We start from the raw sequence: 18248 nt of genomic DNA, 5'->3' as shown, positions 1-18248 counted from the left end.
GTACAGGTCAGGCCACTGCTTCAAAGAGTGTAAGCTATAAGCCTTGGCAGCTTCCACGTGGTGTTAAGCCTGCAGGTGTGCAGAGTGTAAGAGTTGAGGCTTGGAAACCTCCACCTAGATTTCAGAAGAAGTATGTAAAAGCCTAGATGTCCAGGCAGAAGCCTGCTGTAGGGCTGGAGCCTTCATGGAGAACCTCTACTAGAGCAGTGTGGAGGGGAAATGTGGGGTTGGAGCCCCAACACAGAGTCCCCACTGGGGCACTGCCTAGACGAGCTGTGAGAAGAAGGCCACTGTTCTCCAGACCCCAGAATGGTAGATCCACTGGCAACTTGCACCTTGTGCCTGGCAAAGCTTCAGGCAGTCAACACCAGCTTGTGAGAGAAACTGTGGAGACTGAACTCTGCAAAGCCACGGGGGAGGAGACGTCCAATGCTTTGGGAGCCCACCTCTTGCACCAGTGTACCCTGGATGTGAGGCATGGAGTCAAGGGAGATTATTTTGGAGCTTTAAGATGTAATGACTGCCCTGTTGGGTTTCAGAATAGCATGGGGCCTGTAGCCCCTTCCTTTGGCTGGTTTCTCTCTTTTGGAACAGTTGTATTTACCCAGTGCCTGTACCCTCACCGTTTGGGAGTAACTAACTTGCTTATGGTTTTATAGGCTCATAGGTGGAAGGGACTTGCCTTGTCTCAGATGAGACTTTGGACTTCTTTTGAGTTAATGCTGGAATGAGATAAGACTTTGGGGGACTGTTGAGAAGGGATGATTGTATTTTGCAATATGATAAGAACATGAAATTTGGAGATGCTGGGGGTGGAATGATATACTTTGGATCTCTGTCCCCACTAAATCTCATGTCCAATTGTAATCCCCCATGTTGGAGGTGGGTCCAAGTGGGAGGTGATTGGATGGGGGTAGAGTTCTCATGAATCTGTTAGTATTACCTTCTTGGTGCTGTTCTCATGATAGTGAGTAAGTGAGTTATCATATTATGAGATCTGGTTGTTTAAAAGCATGTAGCACTTCCTCTCTCTCTCTCTCTCTCTCTCTCTCTCATTCCTGCTCTGGCCATGTTCCTGCTCTCTCGTTCACTTTTCACCATGATTGTAAGTTTCCTGAGACCTCTCCAGAATCAGAAGCCACTGTGTTTCCTGTACAGCCTGCAGAACTGTGAGCCAATTAAACCTCATTCCTTTATAAGTTACCTAGTCTCAGGTGATTTTTTCAGCAGTGCAAGAATGGACTATTACACAATTAAAAAGTAAAAAACAGAACCCTGAAAGAAAAATAGGTAAATGACATGAACAGGTAATTCACTAAAAAGATACATATTGCCAATAAAAGAAGAAAATAAAAATAAAACAATAATGAGATGTCACTCTACATCTATCAAATTAACAGATCTCTAAAGTGTTATTTTTGTGGAGGATGCATAGAATGTCTACCCCAGCACACTCTTGGAGGGCAGGTAAAGTGGAACAAAGTTTATGGAGAGCATTTGGTGGTATGTAGCATAAAAATGCTCACGTTCTTCAACCTAGTTATTCTTTCCCAGAAATTTATCCTAAAGCAATAGTAAAAGATTCAGACCAAGATTGTGTACAAAGGTGCTTATAACATTTTGTGAAATGGAAAGGGCAAATCTCCCCTCAGACAGAGCTGAGGATGACTGGTCATGAGCTAAGATTTACTCAGGTACTGATATATCAGTGGCAATTTTAAACATTTGGCTGGAAAACTTTAGGTCATTAAGGGAGAATTTATTAAAAGATAAATGTCCAAGTGATGACATTTCTCATTCCCAACACGTTTACAGGGTGCAATTTTGAAGTTCTAGGATCGGGTGGGTAAGAGAAACTATAGGACTCTGTAGGGGCAGTAGGGAGGAAAAGAGGGAAAGGAAGATCACTATTCTGCACATTGATGTGAGTGCTAACCTCACTGCGAGAAGCACTTCACAAATTATGACACTGTGCCTATAGCATTTGTTTCTTTCCTTATTGATTAATAAACCATACTATCTACTCCTTCGTGATAAAAACACCTAACAAGCTAGGAATAAAAGAGGATTTTCTCAACTGATAAAAAACATCTATGGAAAAACTCACAGTTAACATTATACTTAATGGTAAAAGATATACTTAAAACTTTTATCCTAACATCGGGAACAAGATAAGGATGTCCGCTCCCACTACTTTTTTGAGACTAGATCTCATTCTGTTACCCAGGCTAGAGAGCAGTAGTGTGATTATAACACACTGCAGCCTCGACCTCCAGGTTCAGGCAATCCCCCGACCTCAGCCTCCCGGGTAACTGGGAGTTTAGGCACACATCAGTATGCCTGGCTAATTTTTTTTTTTTTTTTTTTTGTAGAGACAGAGTCTCCCTATGTTGCATATGCTGATCTTGAACTCCTGGCCTCAAGTGATCCTTCTGCCACAGCCTCCCACAGTTCTGGGATTACAGATGTGACCCACTGTGCCTGGCCCTGCTCTCACCACTTCTAGTCAACATTTTACTGGAGGTACTAACCAGGGCAATTAGGAGTTAAGAATCCATGTTGGAAAGGAAGAAGTAAAACTGCCTCTATTTGCAGATGATGCTGAGACCAGCTCGGTCGAGGAGATCCTAACCCAGCGGCACTAGAGGAATTAAAGACACACACACAGAAATATAGAGGTGTGAAGTGGGAAATCAGGGGTCTCACAGCCTTCAGAGTTGAGAGCCCCGAAAAGAAATTTACCCACATATTTATTAACAGCAAACCAGTCATTAGCATTGTTTCTATAGATATTAAATTAACTAAAAGTGTCCCTCATGGGAAATGAAGGGATGGGCGGAATTAAAGGAATAGGTTGGGCTAGTTAACTGCAGCAGGAACACGCCTTTAAGGCATCAAGCGCTCATGCTATTGTTTGTGGCTAAAGAATGCCTTTAAGTGGTTTTCCGCCCTGCCCAGGGCGGGCCAGGTGTTCCTTGTCCTCATTCCCATAAACCCCCAACCTTCCAGCTTGGGCGTTAGGGCCATTATGAACATGTCACAGTGCTGCAGAGATTTTGTTTATGGCCAGTTTTGGGGCCAGTTTATGGTCATATTTTGGGAGGCCTGCTCCTAACAGATGATGTTATTTTCTTTATAGAAAATACTTAGAAATCTACTTGTCTTAGTCAATTTGAGCTGCTGTAAAAAGTGCTAGAAACTGAGTGGCTTATAAACAACATAAATTTATTTCTCATTGTTCTGGAGCCTGGAAGTCTGAGGTCAGAGTGTCAGCATGGTTGGCTTCTGGTGAGGGACTTTTCTGGGTTGTAGACTGCTGTCTTTTGTTGTACCCTCACATGGCAGAAAAAGGACTAGCAAGCTCTTTGGGTCTTTTTTTATAAGGGCACTAATCCCATTCATGAGGGCTCCACTGTCAAGACTTGATTACCTCCCAAATGTCCCACCTCCTGATATTATCACATTGAGGGTTACGATTTCAACATATAAATTTTGGGGCAGTACACACATTTAAGTCTATAACACCACTAAAAGACCATTAGAACCAATAAACAAGTTCAGAAAGATTGCAAGATACACATCACTATATAAAAATCAATGATACTTCTATACAGCAGCAATGAACAAATCAAAAATTTGAAGAACAGTGCATCAAAAAATACTTAGAAAGAAGTTGAAAAAAAGAAATACAAAACATATACTCTGAAACTATAAAAGACCATTGAAAAAAATTAAAGACCAAAATCAATAAAAGACATCCCATGCCTGTGAATCAGAAGATTTTTTTTTTTTTTTTTTTTTTTTTTGAGACAGAGTCTTGTTCTCATGCCCTGGCTGGAGTGCAATGGTGCAATCTCGGCTCGCTGCAACCTTCACCTCTTGAGTTCAAGTGGTTCTCCTGCCTTAGCCTCCCGAGTTAGCAAGGATGTAGAGAAATTAGAGCTCTTAACTATTGCTGATGGGAATATAAAATGATATCAAGACAAAAGTGGCTCCATCTTGGGTGCTAATCCACCATGTTGACTTCTGATTAGCCTCAGTCCCATGAATGTCTCCTGATTCCTACTTTATTTACTATCCTTAGTGTTCTCACTATAGACAGTAGGAAGGGGTCTAAGCTGTTGATCAAGAATCAGGTCTTTCAAAGGCCCACTATTCTGGCATTGGGTTGCTCATCTATTTTTTCTTTGCCTACTGCAGCTGAGATCAGATCATACCACATTTGTTTCCTGGTAATTCTAACTGGGTCTTTCAGGCCTCTCTTTTTAAGTTCAGCAGAATTGGCTTCTTCCTTTTTCCAGGAAAGAATTCAAGCCGGAGGTAGAAGAAAACAGTTTTATTGAACAGGCAGTGTTATATCTCTGGTGGTGTTACAGTTCCCTGACTGCTCCCGCAGAACAGGGCTACCCCATAGGCAGAGTAGCAACTTAGAGCAGTTTTGCAGTCATATTTATACCCACTTTTAATTGCATGCAGATTAAAGGGCAGTTTCTGCAGAAATTTCTAGGGAAGGGTTAGTAATCATTGGGTCATTGCCATGGAAAAGGGTGGTAATGTCTGGCTGTTGCCATGGCAATGGTAAATTGACATGGCACACTGGCGGGTGTGTCTGATTGAAAGCTGCTTTCACCCCATCCCTGTTTTAGCGAGTCCTCAGTCTGGTCCAGTGTCTGAGCCCCGCCCCTGGAGTTGAGTCCTGCCTTCTACCTCAAAGCCATTAAAAACTTTAATTCATTTGAGACAAATATAGGGCTGGTACCACACCAACAACTCAGGACTACCGTAGAGGATGGTCCATTAACCATAGTGGCAAACAAAGTCCAGCCAGACAAATTTCTGCTGGAGCTGGTAAAAGGCCAACAGCAAGTATTATTTGGGACTCCCCAAGACCTTGAGGCAGAGGAGGGAACACTTGAATGGAAGTTTGACTGGCAATCTTCCCCAGGTTGGACAAGGTTGTTTATGTTTTTTTTTGTTTTGTTTTGTTTTGTTTTTTTACTAGAGAATGGGGAATTCCTTGACAACTAAAGAGGTCTTCATTGATCCTGCTGGAGTCTGGACCAAGATGCTCCACATAGCCATACACGGAACATGGCCCTTTTTAAAGGACACTCTTGGTGGCTGCTTGGTATATTTCTTTGCTGCCCCTGTGACCTTACCCTTGCCCTCAGGCAACACGTTTGGTGTGCACCCTCAGCCCATAGTCCTCGGGCTGTCTGTGTCATAACTAAAAGAGATGAAGCTACCATAGCCATTTTGCCTGATGGGGAAGAACTGCCCTGCCAAGTACCTACTCGACACTCATATTTCCTCCCATAGTCTTCTGTTCCTGCTGCTGCCCTGCCCTGCAAAATGCCTCTTGGTTTGGATTCTGGAAAATACGATGTCAAAGGCATGATTAATTCTGTCTCTCATACTTGGCACAGGTATCATTGCCTGTTGTTTGTATTGTTGCTGCAGCCTCTGCTTACAAGTAGAAAATAAACCAATGCAATGTGTCACCCACATCACCAAAATGACTGCAGCAACCCCTTTCCCCCAGAGGCTCAGGACCCATCATTGAAAAGGTGGGCGCTTGAGGTTGTAAGAGCTGGATCAGAGGGGTGGAGTGTGGAGGCAAAAGTGGCTCCATCTTGGATGCTAATCTGCCATGCTGACTTCTGATTAGCTCCAGTCTCCTGAATGCCTCCTGATTCCTACTTTATTTACTGTCCTTAGTGTAAGAACATGAACTCACTATAGATCCTGACTTTAGATCAAAGCAACATTGATGTTATCACACATATTATAGGCTATCATGCACATAACAGTCTTGCCTGTTCTGGAAGGTGGCCTTTCGCTGTCTCTATAGAGCATGTACTTCCTTTCCCTACATAAGGTGTCGGTAAGTCCTGGATCTGGACAGGAATGCTGCAGAGATCTACCTGTATTGCTCCTGTCTTGGCCATGCTTCTGTGGGTAAGTTCCCCAGATAAATCACCCTTTACTGACAAACTGGATTTTCTGCTGAGTTCTTTGGTTTCTCAGCTCCTAGGGCATTTGGGGGTTGCTTTGCCTATATGGCTGTTTCATAGAACAAATGGTATAGCTGCTTTCAAACAGTCTGGCAGTTCCTCAAAAGGCCAAATGCAGAGTTACCGTGTGATGCAGCAGCAATTCCACTCCTAGGTATATACGCAAGAGAAAATATGTCTACACAAAAGCTTGTACGAGAATGTCAATGGCAGCATTATTCGTAAGAGCCATAATATCCATCAACTGATAAATGGATAAATAAAATGTACACACATACACTTGAAAATCATTTGGCAATAAAAAAGTGAAATATTGAATGGACGAACCATGGAAACATTACACGAAGTGAAAGAAGCCAGTAACAAAAGGCCACTTTTTATGTGATTGCATTTGTGTGAAATATCCAGAATAGACAAATCTATAGAGATCAGTATGATCTATAGAGTAGATTGGTGGTTGCCTAGGGCTGGGATGCGTAGAGAAGTGGAGGTGATGACTAAGGAGTATAATGTTTCCTTTCAGTGTAATGAAAATGTTCTAAATTGATTTGGGGATGGTTGCACCACTCTGTGAATATGCCTAAAGTCATTGAATTACACATTTTAAATGGGTGAAATTTTTTTATGGTTTGTAAATTATAACTCAGTAAAGCTTTGTTAAAAAAAACAAACAACAACTAATTACAGATCACATCTAATTGACAACATATTTTTACTGCCCTGAATCCAAAAAGAAGTACCCAGGTATGGGATAGGGATGGGCAGAGAAACTGCTATGAAGAGATGTACGGGGTTGGTTAGAGTATAAAGTATGAAGTCTTTATTTTGAATTAACTCCGTGGGCTGCTGTTAACTGGAATTAGGCTTGTACTTATTTGCATGGCTGTGATAACGCTATTCTAGACCCGCATTGTCCAAGATGGTAGTAGCCTCTGGCCAAACGTGATTGAGTGCCCAAAATGGTATAGCCCAATTGAGATGTTCTGTAAGTATAGAACACACACTGGATTTTGAAAACTTAGAATGAAAAAAGTAAAATATCTCATTAATAATGCTTTATAATCATTGCATGTTTGGATATATTAGACTAAATAAAATATTTTTAAAAATTTAAAAAGAAGCTGTATTCTCTGAGAATGGAAGTTCTCCCTGGGAGATGAGGCTGTGTCAATGCATGGATGTACATGATTAGAAGTGTGTGTTTATTGAGTGATGGGTGTACATGATTAGAAGTGTGTGTTTGTTGAGTGATGGGTGTACATGATTAGAAGTGTGTATTTGTTGAGTGATGGGTGTACATGATTAGAAGTGTGTATTTGTTGAGTGATGGTGTACATGATTAGAAGTGTGTATTTGTTGAGTGATGGGTGTACATGATTAGAAGTGTGTGTTTGTTGAGTGATGGGTGTACATGATTAGAAGTATGTGTTGAGTGATGGGTATACATGATTACAAGTGTGTATTTGTTGAGTGATGGGTGTACATGATTACCAGTGTGTATTTGTTGACTGATAGGTATACATAATTACACCTATCACTGTGTTTGTTCCATGGTGACCCACTGGACAACAGGGGGAAAAAGAGGTAGGTGGGTGCCTCTGAATTAGACACTTTATTTTATTTATTTTTTATTTTTTGAGACGGAGTCTCGCTCTGTCACCCAGGCTAGAGTGCAGTAGTGTGGATCTCGGCTCACTGCAACCTCCAGCTCTTGGGTTCAAGCGATTCTCCTGCCTCAGTCTCCTAAGTAGCTGAGATTACAGGCATGTGCCACCAGGTCTGACTAATTTTTTTTTATTTTTAGTAAAGACAGGGTTTCGCCATGTTGGCCAGGCTGATCTCGAACTCCTGACCTCAGGTGATCTGCCTGCCTCAGCCTCCCAAAGTGTTGGGATTATAGGCATGAGCTACTGCACCCGGCCTAAATTACACACTTTAAACGGGTGAGGGTGAACTTTTTTATGATTTGTGAATCATATCTCAATAAAGTTTTGTTAAAACACACACACACACACACACAACTAACTACAGATCACATCTAATTGACAGCATATTTTTACTGCCCTGAATCCAAAAAGAAATGCCCACGTATGGGCTATTGGTAGGCAGAGACACACACACTTGTAATCATGTACACAACTGCTAGTGGTGGGGATGAGTCTGTGGGGGGAAAAACAGGAATTCAGAGTGCTGAGGAGCTTCCCTTACTGCTATGTCCACTTCCCTCCCCTGGGCATTGCTCCCTCGGCCTGGATTCACAAAGTTAATGCTTTTGGGAGCCAGGAACTAATTTCTTGGTCAAGGACACCTCCCTCCTGTCCAGTTAGGGGTCTCAGGGAGGAAATGGCAGGCGGGCAGTTTCATTCTTTCAGTTCCAGAAAATGTTTATAGCCATAACATATTTCCTCTATTAAACAAATTCTGAGGTAAGGGGAAACAGAGAGAGACAGTGAGAACATTACAAGTCAAAAAGAATCTCAGCGCTCTTAGTTTAGGGAAGTTGGCGTTGCTCGCGGTGTGGTAGAAAAGCTGAGTATGGGAGAGAACTGTGGAGGGAAGGAAGAGAGGCAGTTTTGTCATCCCCACATCCGGTTTTGACTGGACACCATGCAGGCTGAGATCAACTTCAGAGGCAGTCAGCTGGAATCCCGTAACTTTATTTGCCCATTTATTGTGTTGTTATTGTGTTGTTATTACTGGAAAAGGCAAGAGTAGAACTATGAGAATGGCTTCCTTGAACATGCTGTCAACAAATCCCAGGATTTTTATAAACCCTATGTGAAAATCATGCTAAGAATCTGTTTTCTTCTTAGCATGTTTTTCACTTAGATTTACAAAAGTATGTTTTGAAGAAAGCTTGAAAAGATCAGTGGAAAAAAATTCAGCATCAAATTTTCTCTGCAAATCAACTTGTCAAAAAAGACATGATTAACATCCATCCTGTAACTAGCGCATGAATGATCTTCCCCCTTTACGAATGTGTTTCAGCACAACTTTAATCTTGACGCCTTCCTCTTTCCACTCTTAATAGTGGATAGATGAAAAGGCAAGAGGAAAAACACAGCAGCTGAAACACACCCAGACGCACGCTTCTGTCAGCATAGCCACGACGGTAAGCATTTTGAATTCAGCCAATTATGATCTGTGGATTATTACCACACCTCATTTACTTCATCAGTGTAGACAATGGGAAACTGACTGTAGTGAAATTCGGAACCATAGAAACATGATTCTATTTTAATACAGGCCTATCGGTTAACCCACAGACTATGCTACATATGAATAAGAGAAAATGTTTATTCTTAATTATGTAATGTAATTCCAGTGGAATTCGGTAGGTGGCATAAGAGAGCCTTTTTGTTTTGTTTTGTTTTCAACACTAAATGTGGTTAACAGTGAAATAAGTCTTCAAGGAAGTGCTTGAATTTCTTATGGACTGCCAAACGGAACAGACAAGCAGGTTGTCTTGGTAAGCAACATACTATTTTATTTTGTAAAAGAAAATAATTGTATAGCTAGTTATTAAGTACAGAATTCTCAAAAATCTGTGTAAGTCCTGGGTGTTTTTCTAAGTGAGTTATATTTCTGATATGTACATAGTTACTGTGTAGTTTGTACTGGCATTTGTGTATCAGTTCTGAGTCCTAAATCAGAGAAAGTCCCCTCGCTGCTCTGGGAATAACGCCTCGTGTGTGATTTGCTTACAAGAAATATTTTTGAGTTGGGAAATAAATATTTGGGTCACACACGTCTTCTGATTTTCTTCCAAAACAGCTGCTAGTTGTTGATTTTGACAGCATTTCTCTTCACCCCATCCAACCATTCGTATTCTCTTCGCAGTGTTAAGGAAAATGAGATATAAGTCAGTTACTCCTGGAGGTAATGCTGCTGTTCAGTGCTTCTGTTTTTGTGGGCAGGTTTGTTTCAGTTTTTTTCTCTGGGCTTTCCCACTAGCTAGTCCTTCTGTTTCTCAGACCACTAACATGGTTCTGGGGAGCTAGAAGTCAGGTGGAATTGCAGGTTTTGAAAATGTTTCCCAGGCTACACCCAATTTGGTCAAAAGACTTGAAAGCGAATGTGTTTTTATAACAAACAAAAGGCAAAGGTTCTCAAAACCACATAGAAAACAAAGCAGAACAGTTCTTGAACTGTCTCAAGTTCTTCTAACCTGCAATTAATAGCTAGTATGGTTGTGCAGAGAAGGCCCTTAGTAAATATTTACAGGACTAAACTCAATGGGCCAGATAGATTGCATGGGTATTGTCCATTAAGACCAGTCAAAGCCTTGATTTGATGCCTCCAAAATCTCCAAACGAAGACAAATTAAATGTATTGATTCATTGTATCATATAATGTGAGGCTAAACCTATCACAATAATGAAAATTGACAGAAGCACACCTAGAGGCATTTTACACTTTCAAATTAAAGCATCCTTTACTGCTCAGCTTATTTTCTGGGTAGTAAAAGAGTTTTAAGGTTCTAAAATAGATGAGGCTTAGTCATGGTTGTTAAGACTTTGATCAAAAAATGCTTTGGTTAGGAAACTGAGACATTGATCTTCATTGATTTAGCAAGTTTGGTACATAAAATTCAAAGATCCTGGAAATATTAAAAATCAGTTATTCCTGTGTATAACATTTGATTTCTTAATTATAGAAATAAGAATGTTTTGTAAACTGCGTACTTGAAATTAATGACTTTAAATGAAAGGGCAAGCTGGAGGTTGGGCAAATAGAAGATATGTGAGTCAGTTAATTTAACTCGACATAAAATTGAAGCTATGCTTTCATTAAATGCTTGCATTAGCGGTGGCAAATCCATATGGGTCTGTTGGAACTTGATTCTTGCCTCCTCAGTGGAAAGAATTTGTCTGAGGGGCATACGGCAGAGTGAGAGACTGAGGCAAGTTTTAGAGCCAGAGTGAGAGTGTCATGCCCAGGGCCAGGTTCCAGCCCATACTGAGGTCTGAGGGGAGTGGGTGGATAAGCAGATAGCTGAAAGAACACTCAGTAGGCAGGTGAAAGATGATTTTATTCAGCAGCAGCTCTCATCAGCAGCTTACTTACAGTAGTTCTCTCAGACTGTCCGCCTTGTCCTGGCTGCTTAGTTTGGCAGCTTCCACACACAGCTATGCGTCCAGCTCTCCCTTACCCTCAGGGTCAGCAGCTTAACTCTTTCTCTTGGCTGGGCACGAGCACGCCAAGCTGTGTCCTGGCTCCCCTCAGTCCATCTACAAAGACAGACAGCATTGGCGCTCTCTCTCTCTCTCTCTCTCTCTCTCTGGGTGCCAATGTACCTGTATGGTGTCAGCAGGGCAATTATACCATTTACAGACAACAGTGGCTTAGAGCCAAGGGATGAACCTTACCTATGTTATGGCGATGGTGGTAAGCTTCTCTATGCTATGTCTACATGGCTACGATAAAAAGTGAGTTACACGCCGGCACTCTAAATTCGCTGAGTTACTCTGGATGTTTACCTCAGCCTATCCTTGACCAAAGCACAGCCATATTCCTTACAGAGAGTTTATTAAAATGTTTTAGATCAGGAACGAAAGGAAGTAAAGTATACTTGGAAGAGGACCAACTGGGCAACTTGAGAGATCCAAGTGCCCAGTTTAACCTTGGACTTGGGGCTTATTCGTTGGCAGGCTTCTGGAGTTTTGTGTCTCTTCCTCCCTGATTCTTCCCTTGGGATGGGCTGTCTGCACGTGTGGTGGCCTGCCAGCCCTTGGGACGGGCTGCATGCACACTGTGTTTACTGAAGTTGTGCACATGCTCACTGGAGACATTTTTCCCTTGCCAGACAAGCCTTCTTAGAGGAAGGTCACATACCCATTGAAGTCTGCCATTGCGCCTCTAGGCATGCATGCTCTAGCCTGCTTGCCCAACTCCTGAGATTTTATCAGGAGGCTGCTAACCACCAGCTTCAGGCATGTTTTCTATTAGGAGATTGACTTTCCCTGGTGCTGGCTGCAACCAATTATTATTCTAGAGAGACTGATTTTTTGTTTTTGTTTGTTTGTTTGTTTGTTTTTGAGACAGAGTCTTGCCCTGTTGCCCAGGCTGGAGTGCAATGGCATGACCTCAGCTCACTGTAACCTCTGCCTCCTGGATTCAAGCAATTATCCTGCCTCAGCTTCCCCAGTAGCTGGGATTATAGGCACCTGCCACCATGCCCGGCTAATTTTTGTATTTTTAGTACAAGGGTTTCACCATGCTGGCCAGGCTAGTCTCGAACTCCCAACCTCAGGTGATCCGCCCGTCTCGGCCTCCCAAAGTGCTGGGATTACAGCATGAGCCACGGCCCCCGGGTTAGAGAGACTGTTTAACAACCACCTGATCATCACCTGATGGTCACCTGGTAATCCTGGTTGGGGGGCCCCTCTCCTGTCCTGCTCATGTCTGCCTAAGTACCTGCTCTAACACTTGCGGACAGGCAGTTTTATAAATGTATGTATTTTTGTGACGATGGCTGTTGTTAAGGAGAAAAGAACAACTTTCGTCTTGCTTGTGGTAGGTTCTGTGAGCCAAGCACTTGCACCCATACATGGGGTCCTGTCTGCCCCTGTCTCTCTGATCACTTTTGCATACCATGCTGATCACTGATTCCATGAACTCTGCAGTTGGCTAGGAGGTGGAAAGAGCCCTGATCTGGATTCAGGCATAGGAATAAGCAGGGAACCCCACTTGGGCCTTAAGGCCAGGCCACTTTTGTTTCGACCTATCTTGTAACAAGTAGCTCTGCTTTGAGATATTAGGCACTGCCCCAGGGTATTATTTTTATTCCCATTATTTGAGTCCATTTAAATGGCCATAACAAAGTACCAGACTGGGTGGCTTATAAACAACAGACATTTGTTTCTCACATTTCTTTAGGGTGGAAGTCTGAGATCAGGATGGTAGTGTTGTTGGGTTCAGGTGAGGGCCCTCTTCTGGTTTGCAGATGCCTCCTTCTTGTATTTTCACATGGCAGAAAGACAGCCAGAGAGCTCTCTGGGGTCCTTTTTATAAGGGTACTATAAAGGCTCTGTTCCTATGACCTAATTACTTCCCAATTTTCTCCTGCTAATACCATCACATTGGGGGTTAGGATTGCAACATAAGAATTTCACAGGGCACAAACACTGAAGCTATAACATCCATTGAAGTATTGCTCCTTGTGTGAGTAGCTCTTTCAGGAAGCTGGAGAGGAAGAATTGGGAAATTTCTGGGTCTTTCAGCCAAATACAATCAATGTCATAAAAACACCACCTTGACTTTTAACATGAACGTTAATGTCTGCATCATCTTCCTTGCTCAGGGTCTTCATGAACACTAATGGGGGTATCAGGCCCTTTTCCATGTTAGAAGAAATCAGGATAACAAAGGCATATTGGGCACCTCTACAAAAGGGTAAGTCCAAGGAAGGCTCAAAAAACCCAGATAAGTTTGCATGTCTAAATTGGGGAACTTTTGTAACTGAAGGTTGTTTCTAGAAGCTGAATTATTTAGGTTCTCTGTGCTCATTGAGATATGGAAGGGCATATATGAAGAGGAATTTGGTGCTTTGCTGATACTGATGGCCTGCTTGTCTAATGGTTCTAGGGGATTTTGAATACGTTCCTTGTGAGAACTGGGTAGCTGTGTAATCGCAGCTGAAAGGGTCTCTGGAGGTGAGTAGCGCACACTCTAGAGTTCATCCCAACACAGCTCCCTCTGTTCTCATATGCCACTGGAATGCTGACCACGAAATAGTGTCTGAGCTAGAGCAGTTTGAATACTGGTACAATAGGCATAACCTAGAACAATACCTGTCACTGCATAGAGAATAAATACGTATTTGATGAATGAATGAAAAAAAGTATTCTGAATAAGAGAGAGGAGGAAACAACTCCCTTTCTCAAAACCTCCCAGTGTTCGCCACCCTCTCGTCATTTTTGGGGTAGAATCCCAACTCCTCACAATGATCAACAAAGCCTGAGTGATCTTGGCCCTAACTCCTCTCATCTTCCCTAACTCCATGCTAACATTGAACTTCCCATTCCTTCTCAGACAAGCCAAGCTCAATTCCATCTCAGGTCCTTTATACTTGCCTTTTCTTTTGCCAGAAATGCCATAGGTTACCCAGACCTTCCCATAGGTTACCCAGACCTTCCCATAGGTTACTCATTCACTTCATTCTGATTTCTACTCTAGTGTCATCATCTCAAAAAGGCCTTCTCTAACTCATTACTCAAAAATAGCCATCCCCAAGCACTGTCTTATACCTACAATTTACCCTGATTTATTTTTCTCTGTAGAACTTATCACTACAGGAACTTGAGTTTAATCATTTGTTTATTTTCTGTCTCCCCACTAGACAAAAACTCCTTGAGAATTCAGACTTTATCTTGTTCACTGCTCTATCTCCAGTTCTTAAAACATGGCCAGTAGGTGATCAATAAATACTGGTTGAATAAATAAATGGATGAATAAATGGATCTTCTGAGAGACCTTTTATTATGATCTAATTACCTTTTGAATAAGACCAAAGTTAGACTCAAACCGTGTATAGGTCATAAAGGGTAATAGAAAAGCAGTCCCAATACCACCATTTGGGACACCTCTTGAGAAAGTCATGGGGAGACACATGTCGAAGAGTGAAAGTACACCAGTCGAGTCTTAGCTAGAGTTCTAAATAATTTTGGGAAGCTTGGGGCCTGAGAACTTTCTATGAACCCACCTGTATTAGTTTCCTGAGGCTGCTGTAACAGATGATCACAAACGTGGTGGCTTTGCCCTCAACGTTCTGGAGAGCAGAAGTCGAAACTCAAGGCATCAGCAGGGCTGCCCTCACTCCAGAGCCTCCTCTAGCTTCTGGCGGCTGTTGCTGTTCCTTGCCTTGTAGCTGCTGCACTCCAGTCTCTGCCTCCACTGTCACGAGGCCTTCTCCCCTGTTTCTTAGTCGTCTCTTCTCTTGTCCCTCTGCCTTTCTCTTAGAAGAGCACTTGTCATTGGAATTATGGACCACCTGGATAATTTGGGATGATCTCCTCATCTCAAGATCCTTAACTTTATTATCTCTGCAAAGACCCCTTTTCTAAGGAAGGTAACGTTCATGGTTTCTGGGGATTAGGACATGGTTAAGATGTAGACATATCTTTTGGTGAGCCACCATTCAATCTATTACACCATCCATATTAAAACTTATTTGATTAGAGCTGGCATCATTATTTACCAATATATATACTTCTCTAGTTTTAGGCTGTGTAACCCAAAAGAATGTATCCTCCATTTTATGAGTCTCTAATAAAAAAAAGTTTAATATCAGCCATGACTAATTTCATGTATTTAAAAAATGTATGTAATGTATTTCATCATTTCATGTATTTTTTTTCTCTAGAATCTGTATCTGTATCAAGATGATCTGAAGAACAGATTTTACCTTTAGGAATGTCTAGTGTTCCAGAATGACTAGCATCGTCCATTTTGCCATTATCTTTATGTTAACACTTCAGATCAGAATACAATTATCTGAAGAAAGTGAATTTTTAGTTGATAGGTCAAAAAACAGTCTCATCCACGTTCCTAAAGACCTATCCCAGAAAACAACAATCTTAAATATATCACAAAATTATATATCTGAACTTTGGACTTCTGACATCTTATCACTGTCAAAGCTGAGGATTTTGATAATTTCTCATAATAGACTCCAGTATCTTGATATCAGTGTTTTCAAATTCAACCAGGAATTGGAATACTTGGATTTGTCCCACAACAAGTTGGCGAAAATTTCTTGCCACCCTACTGTGAACCTCAAGCACTTGGACCTGTCGTTTAATGCATTTGATGCCCTGCCTATATGCAAAGAGTTTGGCAATATGTCTCAACTAAAATTTCTGGGGTTGAGCACTACACACTTAGAAAAATCTACTGTGCTGCCAATTGCTCATTTGAATATCAGCAAGGTCTTGCTGGTCTTAGGAGAGCATTATGGGGACAAAGAAGATCCTGAGGGCCTTCAAAACTTTAACACTGAGAGTCTGCACATTGTGTTCCCAACAAGCAAAGAATTCAATTTTATTTTGGATGTGTCAGTCAGGACTGTAGCAAATCTGGAACTATCTAACATCAAATGTGTGCTAGAAGATAACGAATGTTCTTACTTCCTAAATATTCTGGCAAAACTTCAAACAAATCCAAAGTTATCAAGTCTTACTTTAAACAACATTGAAACAACTTGGAATTCTTTCATTAGGATCCTCCAGCTGGTTTGGCATACAACCGCATGGTATTTCTCAATTTCAAACGTGAAGCTACAGGGTCAACTGGACTTCAGAGATTTTGATTATTCTGGCACTTCCCTGAAGGCCTTGTCTGTACACCAAGTCGTCAGCGATGTGTTCAATTTTCCACAAAGTGATATCTATGAAATCTTTTCAAATATGAACATCAAAAATTTCACAGTGTCTGGTACACGCATGATCCACATGCTTTGCCCATCCAAAATCAGCCCGTTCCTGCATGTGGATTTTTCCAATAATCTCTTAACAGACACGGTTTTTGAAAATTGTGGGCACCTTACTGAGTTGGAGACACTTATTTTACAAATGAATCAATTAAAAGAACTTTCAAAAATAGCTGAAATGACTACACGGATGAAGTCTCTGCAACAATTGGATATTAGCCAGAATTCTGTAAGCTATGATGAAAAGAAAGGAGATTGCTCTTGGACTAAAAGTCTATTAAGTTTAAATATGTCTTCAAATATACTTACTGACACTATTTTCAGATGTTTACCTCCCAGGATCAAGGTACTTGATCTTCACAGCAATAAAATAAAGAGCATTCCTAAACAAGTCGTAAAACTGGAAGCTTTGCAAGAACTCAATGTTGCTTTCAATTCTTTAACCGACCTTCCTGGATGTGGCAGCTTTAGCAGCCTTTCTGTATTGATCATTGATCACAATTCAGTTTCCCACCCATCAGCTGATTTCTTCCAGAGCTGCCAGAAGATGAGGTCAATAAAAGCAGGGAACAATCCATTCCAGTGTACCTGTGAGCTAAGAGAATTTGTCAAAAATATAGAGCAAGTATCAAGTGAAGTGGTAGAGGGCTGGCCTGATTCTTATAAGTGTGACTACCCAGAAAGTTATAGAGGAACCCCACTAAAGGACTTTCACATGTCTGAATTATCCTGCAACATAACTCTGCTGATCGTCACCATCGGTGCCACCATGCTGGTGTTGGCTGTGACTGTGACCTTCCTCTGCATCTACTTGGATCTACCCTGGTATCTCAGGATGGTGTGCCAGTGGACCCAGACCCGGCGCAGGGCCAGGAATGTACCCTTAGAAGAACTCCAAAGAAATCTCCAGTTTCATGCATTTATTTCATATAGTGGGCATGATTCTTTCTGGGTGAAGAATGAATTGTTACCTTACCTAGAGAAAGAAGGTATGCAGATTTGCCTTCATGAGAGAAACTTTGTTCCTGGTAAGAGCATTGTGGAAAATATCATCAACTGCATTGAGAAGAGTTACAAGTCCATCTTTGTTTTGTCTCCCAACTTTGTCCAGAGTGAGTGGTGCCATTATGAACTCTACTTTGCCCATCACAATCTCTTTCATGAAGGATCTAATAACTTAATCCTGATCTTGCTGGAACCCATTCCGCAGTACTCCATTCCTAGCAGCTATCACAAGCTCAAAAATCTCATGGCCAGGAGGACTTATTTGGAATGGCCCAAGGAAAAGAGCAAACATGGGCTTTTTTGGGCTAACCTAAGGGCAGCCATTAATATTAAGCTGACAGAGCAAGCAAAAAAATAGATCACACATCAAGCGAAAAATATTCCTCCTGTTGATGTTGCTGCTTTTGGAAGTTCCAACAATGACTTTATTTTGCATCAACACAAATGCAAACACAATTGTGAGTGTATGATGTAGGTAAAAATATGTACTTTCGGGCCCCAGTTCACCATTTATATGTGGTATTAAAAATTAACGAATGATATAACTTTGATTTAAGCAGTTGATTTCTGACACATAAGGTATCCACTTGTTTCTTTGCTATAACTGAGTTCTGAGTTTATCATGAAGTCAAGGGAAGCATCTGTTTCCCTTCAGTGATGTGTGTTCCGGGGTATCATGGTCAATATTGGAAAACGCCATGACTTTTATGAGTATAGCTGGGTTTGTATAGCAGATTTCTACAGCTTTTGATGCTTTCCTCAGTTCCATGGTGCATTCAACTCAACCTATTGATGGCTGC

The 18248-nt window shown here is 41.6% G+C and overlaps 1 protein-coding gene across 7 annotated transcripts; it reads left to right on the top strand.

Moving 5' to 3' along the window:
• The first annotated feature begins 8442 nt into the window (after window positions 1-8442).
• TLR1 (toll-like receptor 1) lies at window positions 8443-18026 on the top strand. Of its 7 annotated transcripts, XM_011983534.1 has the most exons (5): window positions 9449-9483; window positions 9855-9931; window positions 11821-11947; window positions 13318-13409; window positions 15379-17993. In XM_011983534.1, the coding sequence occupies exon 5, from the start codon at window positions 15446-15448 to the stop codon at window positions 17804-17806; it is 2361 nt and encodes a 786-aa protein (XP_011838924.1). In that variant the 5' UTR covers window positions 9449-9483; window positions 9855-9931; window positions 11821-11947; window positions 13318-13409; window positions 15379-15445; the 3' UTR covers window positions 17807-17993. The 7 variants fall into 7 exon arrangements, with proteins under 7 accessions (XP_011838925.1, XP_011838923.1, XP_011838921.1 ...); XM_011983531.1 differs by lacking the exon at window positions 9855-9931 and having other exon boundaries at window positions 9365-9483; XM_011983529.1 differs by lacking the exon at window positions 11821-11947 and having other exon boundaries at window positions 9396-9483; window positions 15379-18026.
• Window positions 18027-18248: the final 222 nt, after the last annotated feature.

Source organism: Mandrillus leucophaeus, unplaced genomic scaffold, assembly GCF_000951045.1.
Source record: "Mandrillus leucophaeus isolate KB7577 unplaced genomic scaffold, Mleu.le_1.0 Scaffold251, whole genome shotgun sequence".
Taxonomy (NCBI): Eukaryota; Metazoa; Chordata; class Mammalia; order Primates; family Cercopithecidae; genus Mandrillus; species Mandrillus leucophaeus.
Note: the sequence above shows the minus strand (reverse complement) of the source record. Positions and strands in the feature narration are given on the sequence as shown.

What these genes read in the sequence shown, in the direction of transcription:
- TLR1 (XM_011983529.1), top strand. Translation starts at nt 15,446, where the DNA reads ATGACTAGCATCGTCCATTTTGCCATTATCTTTATGTTAACACTTCAG.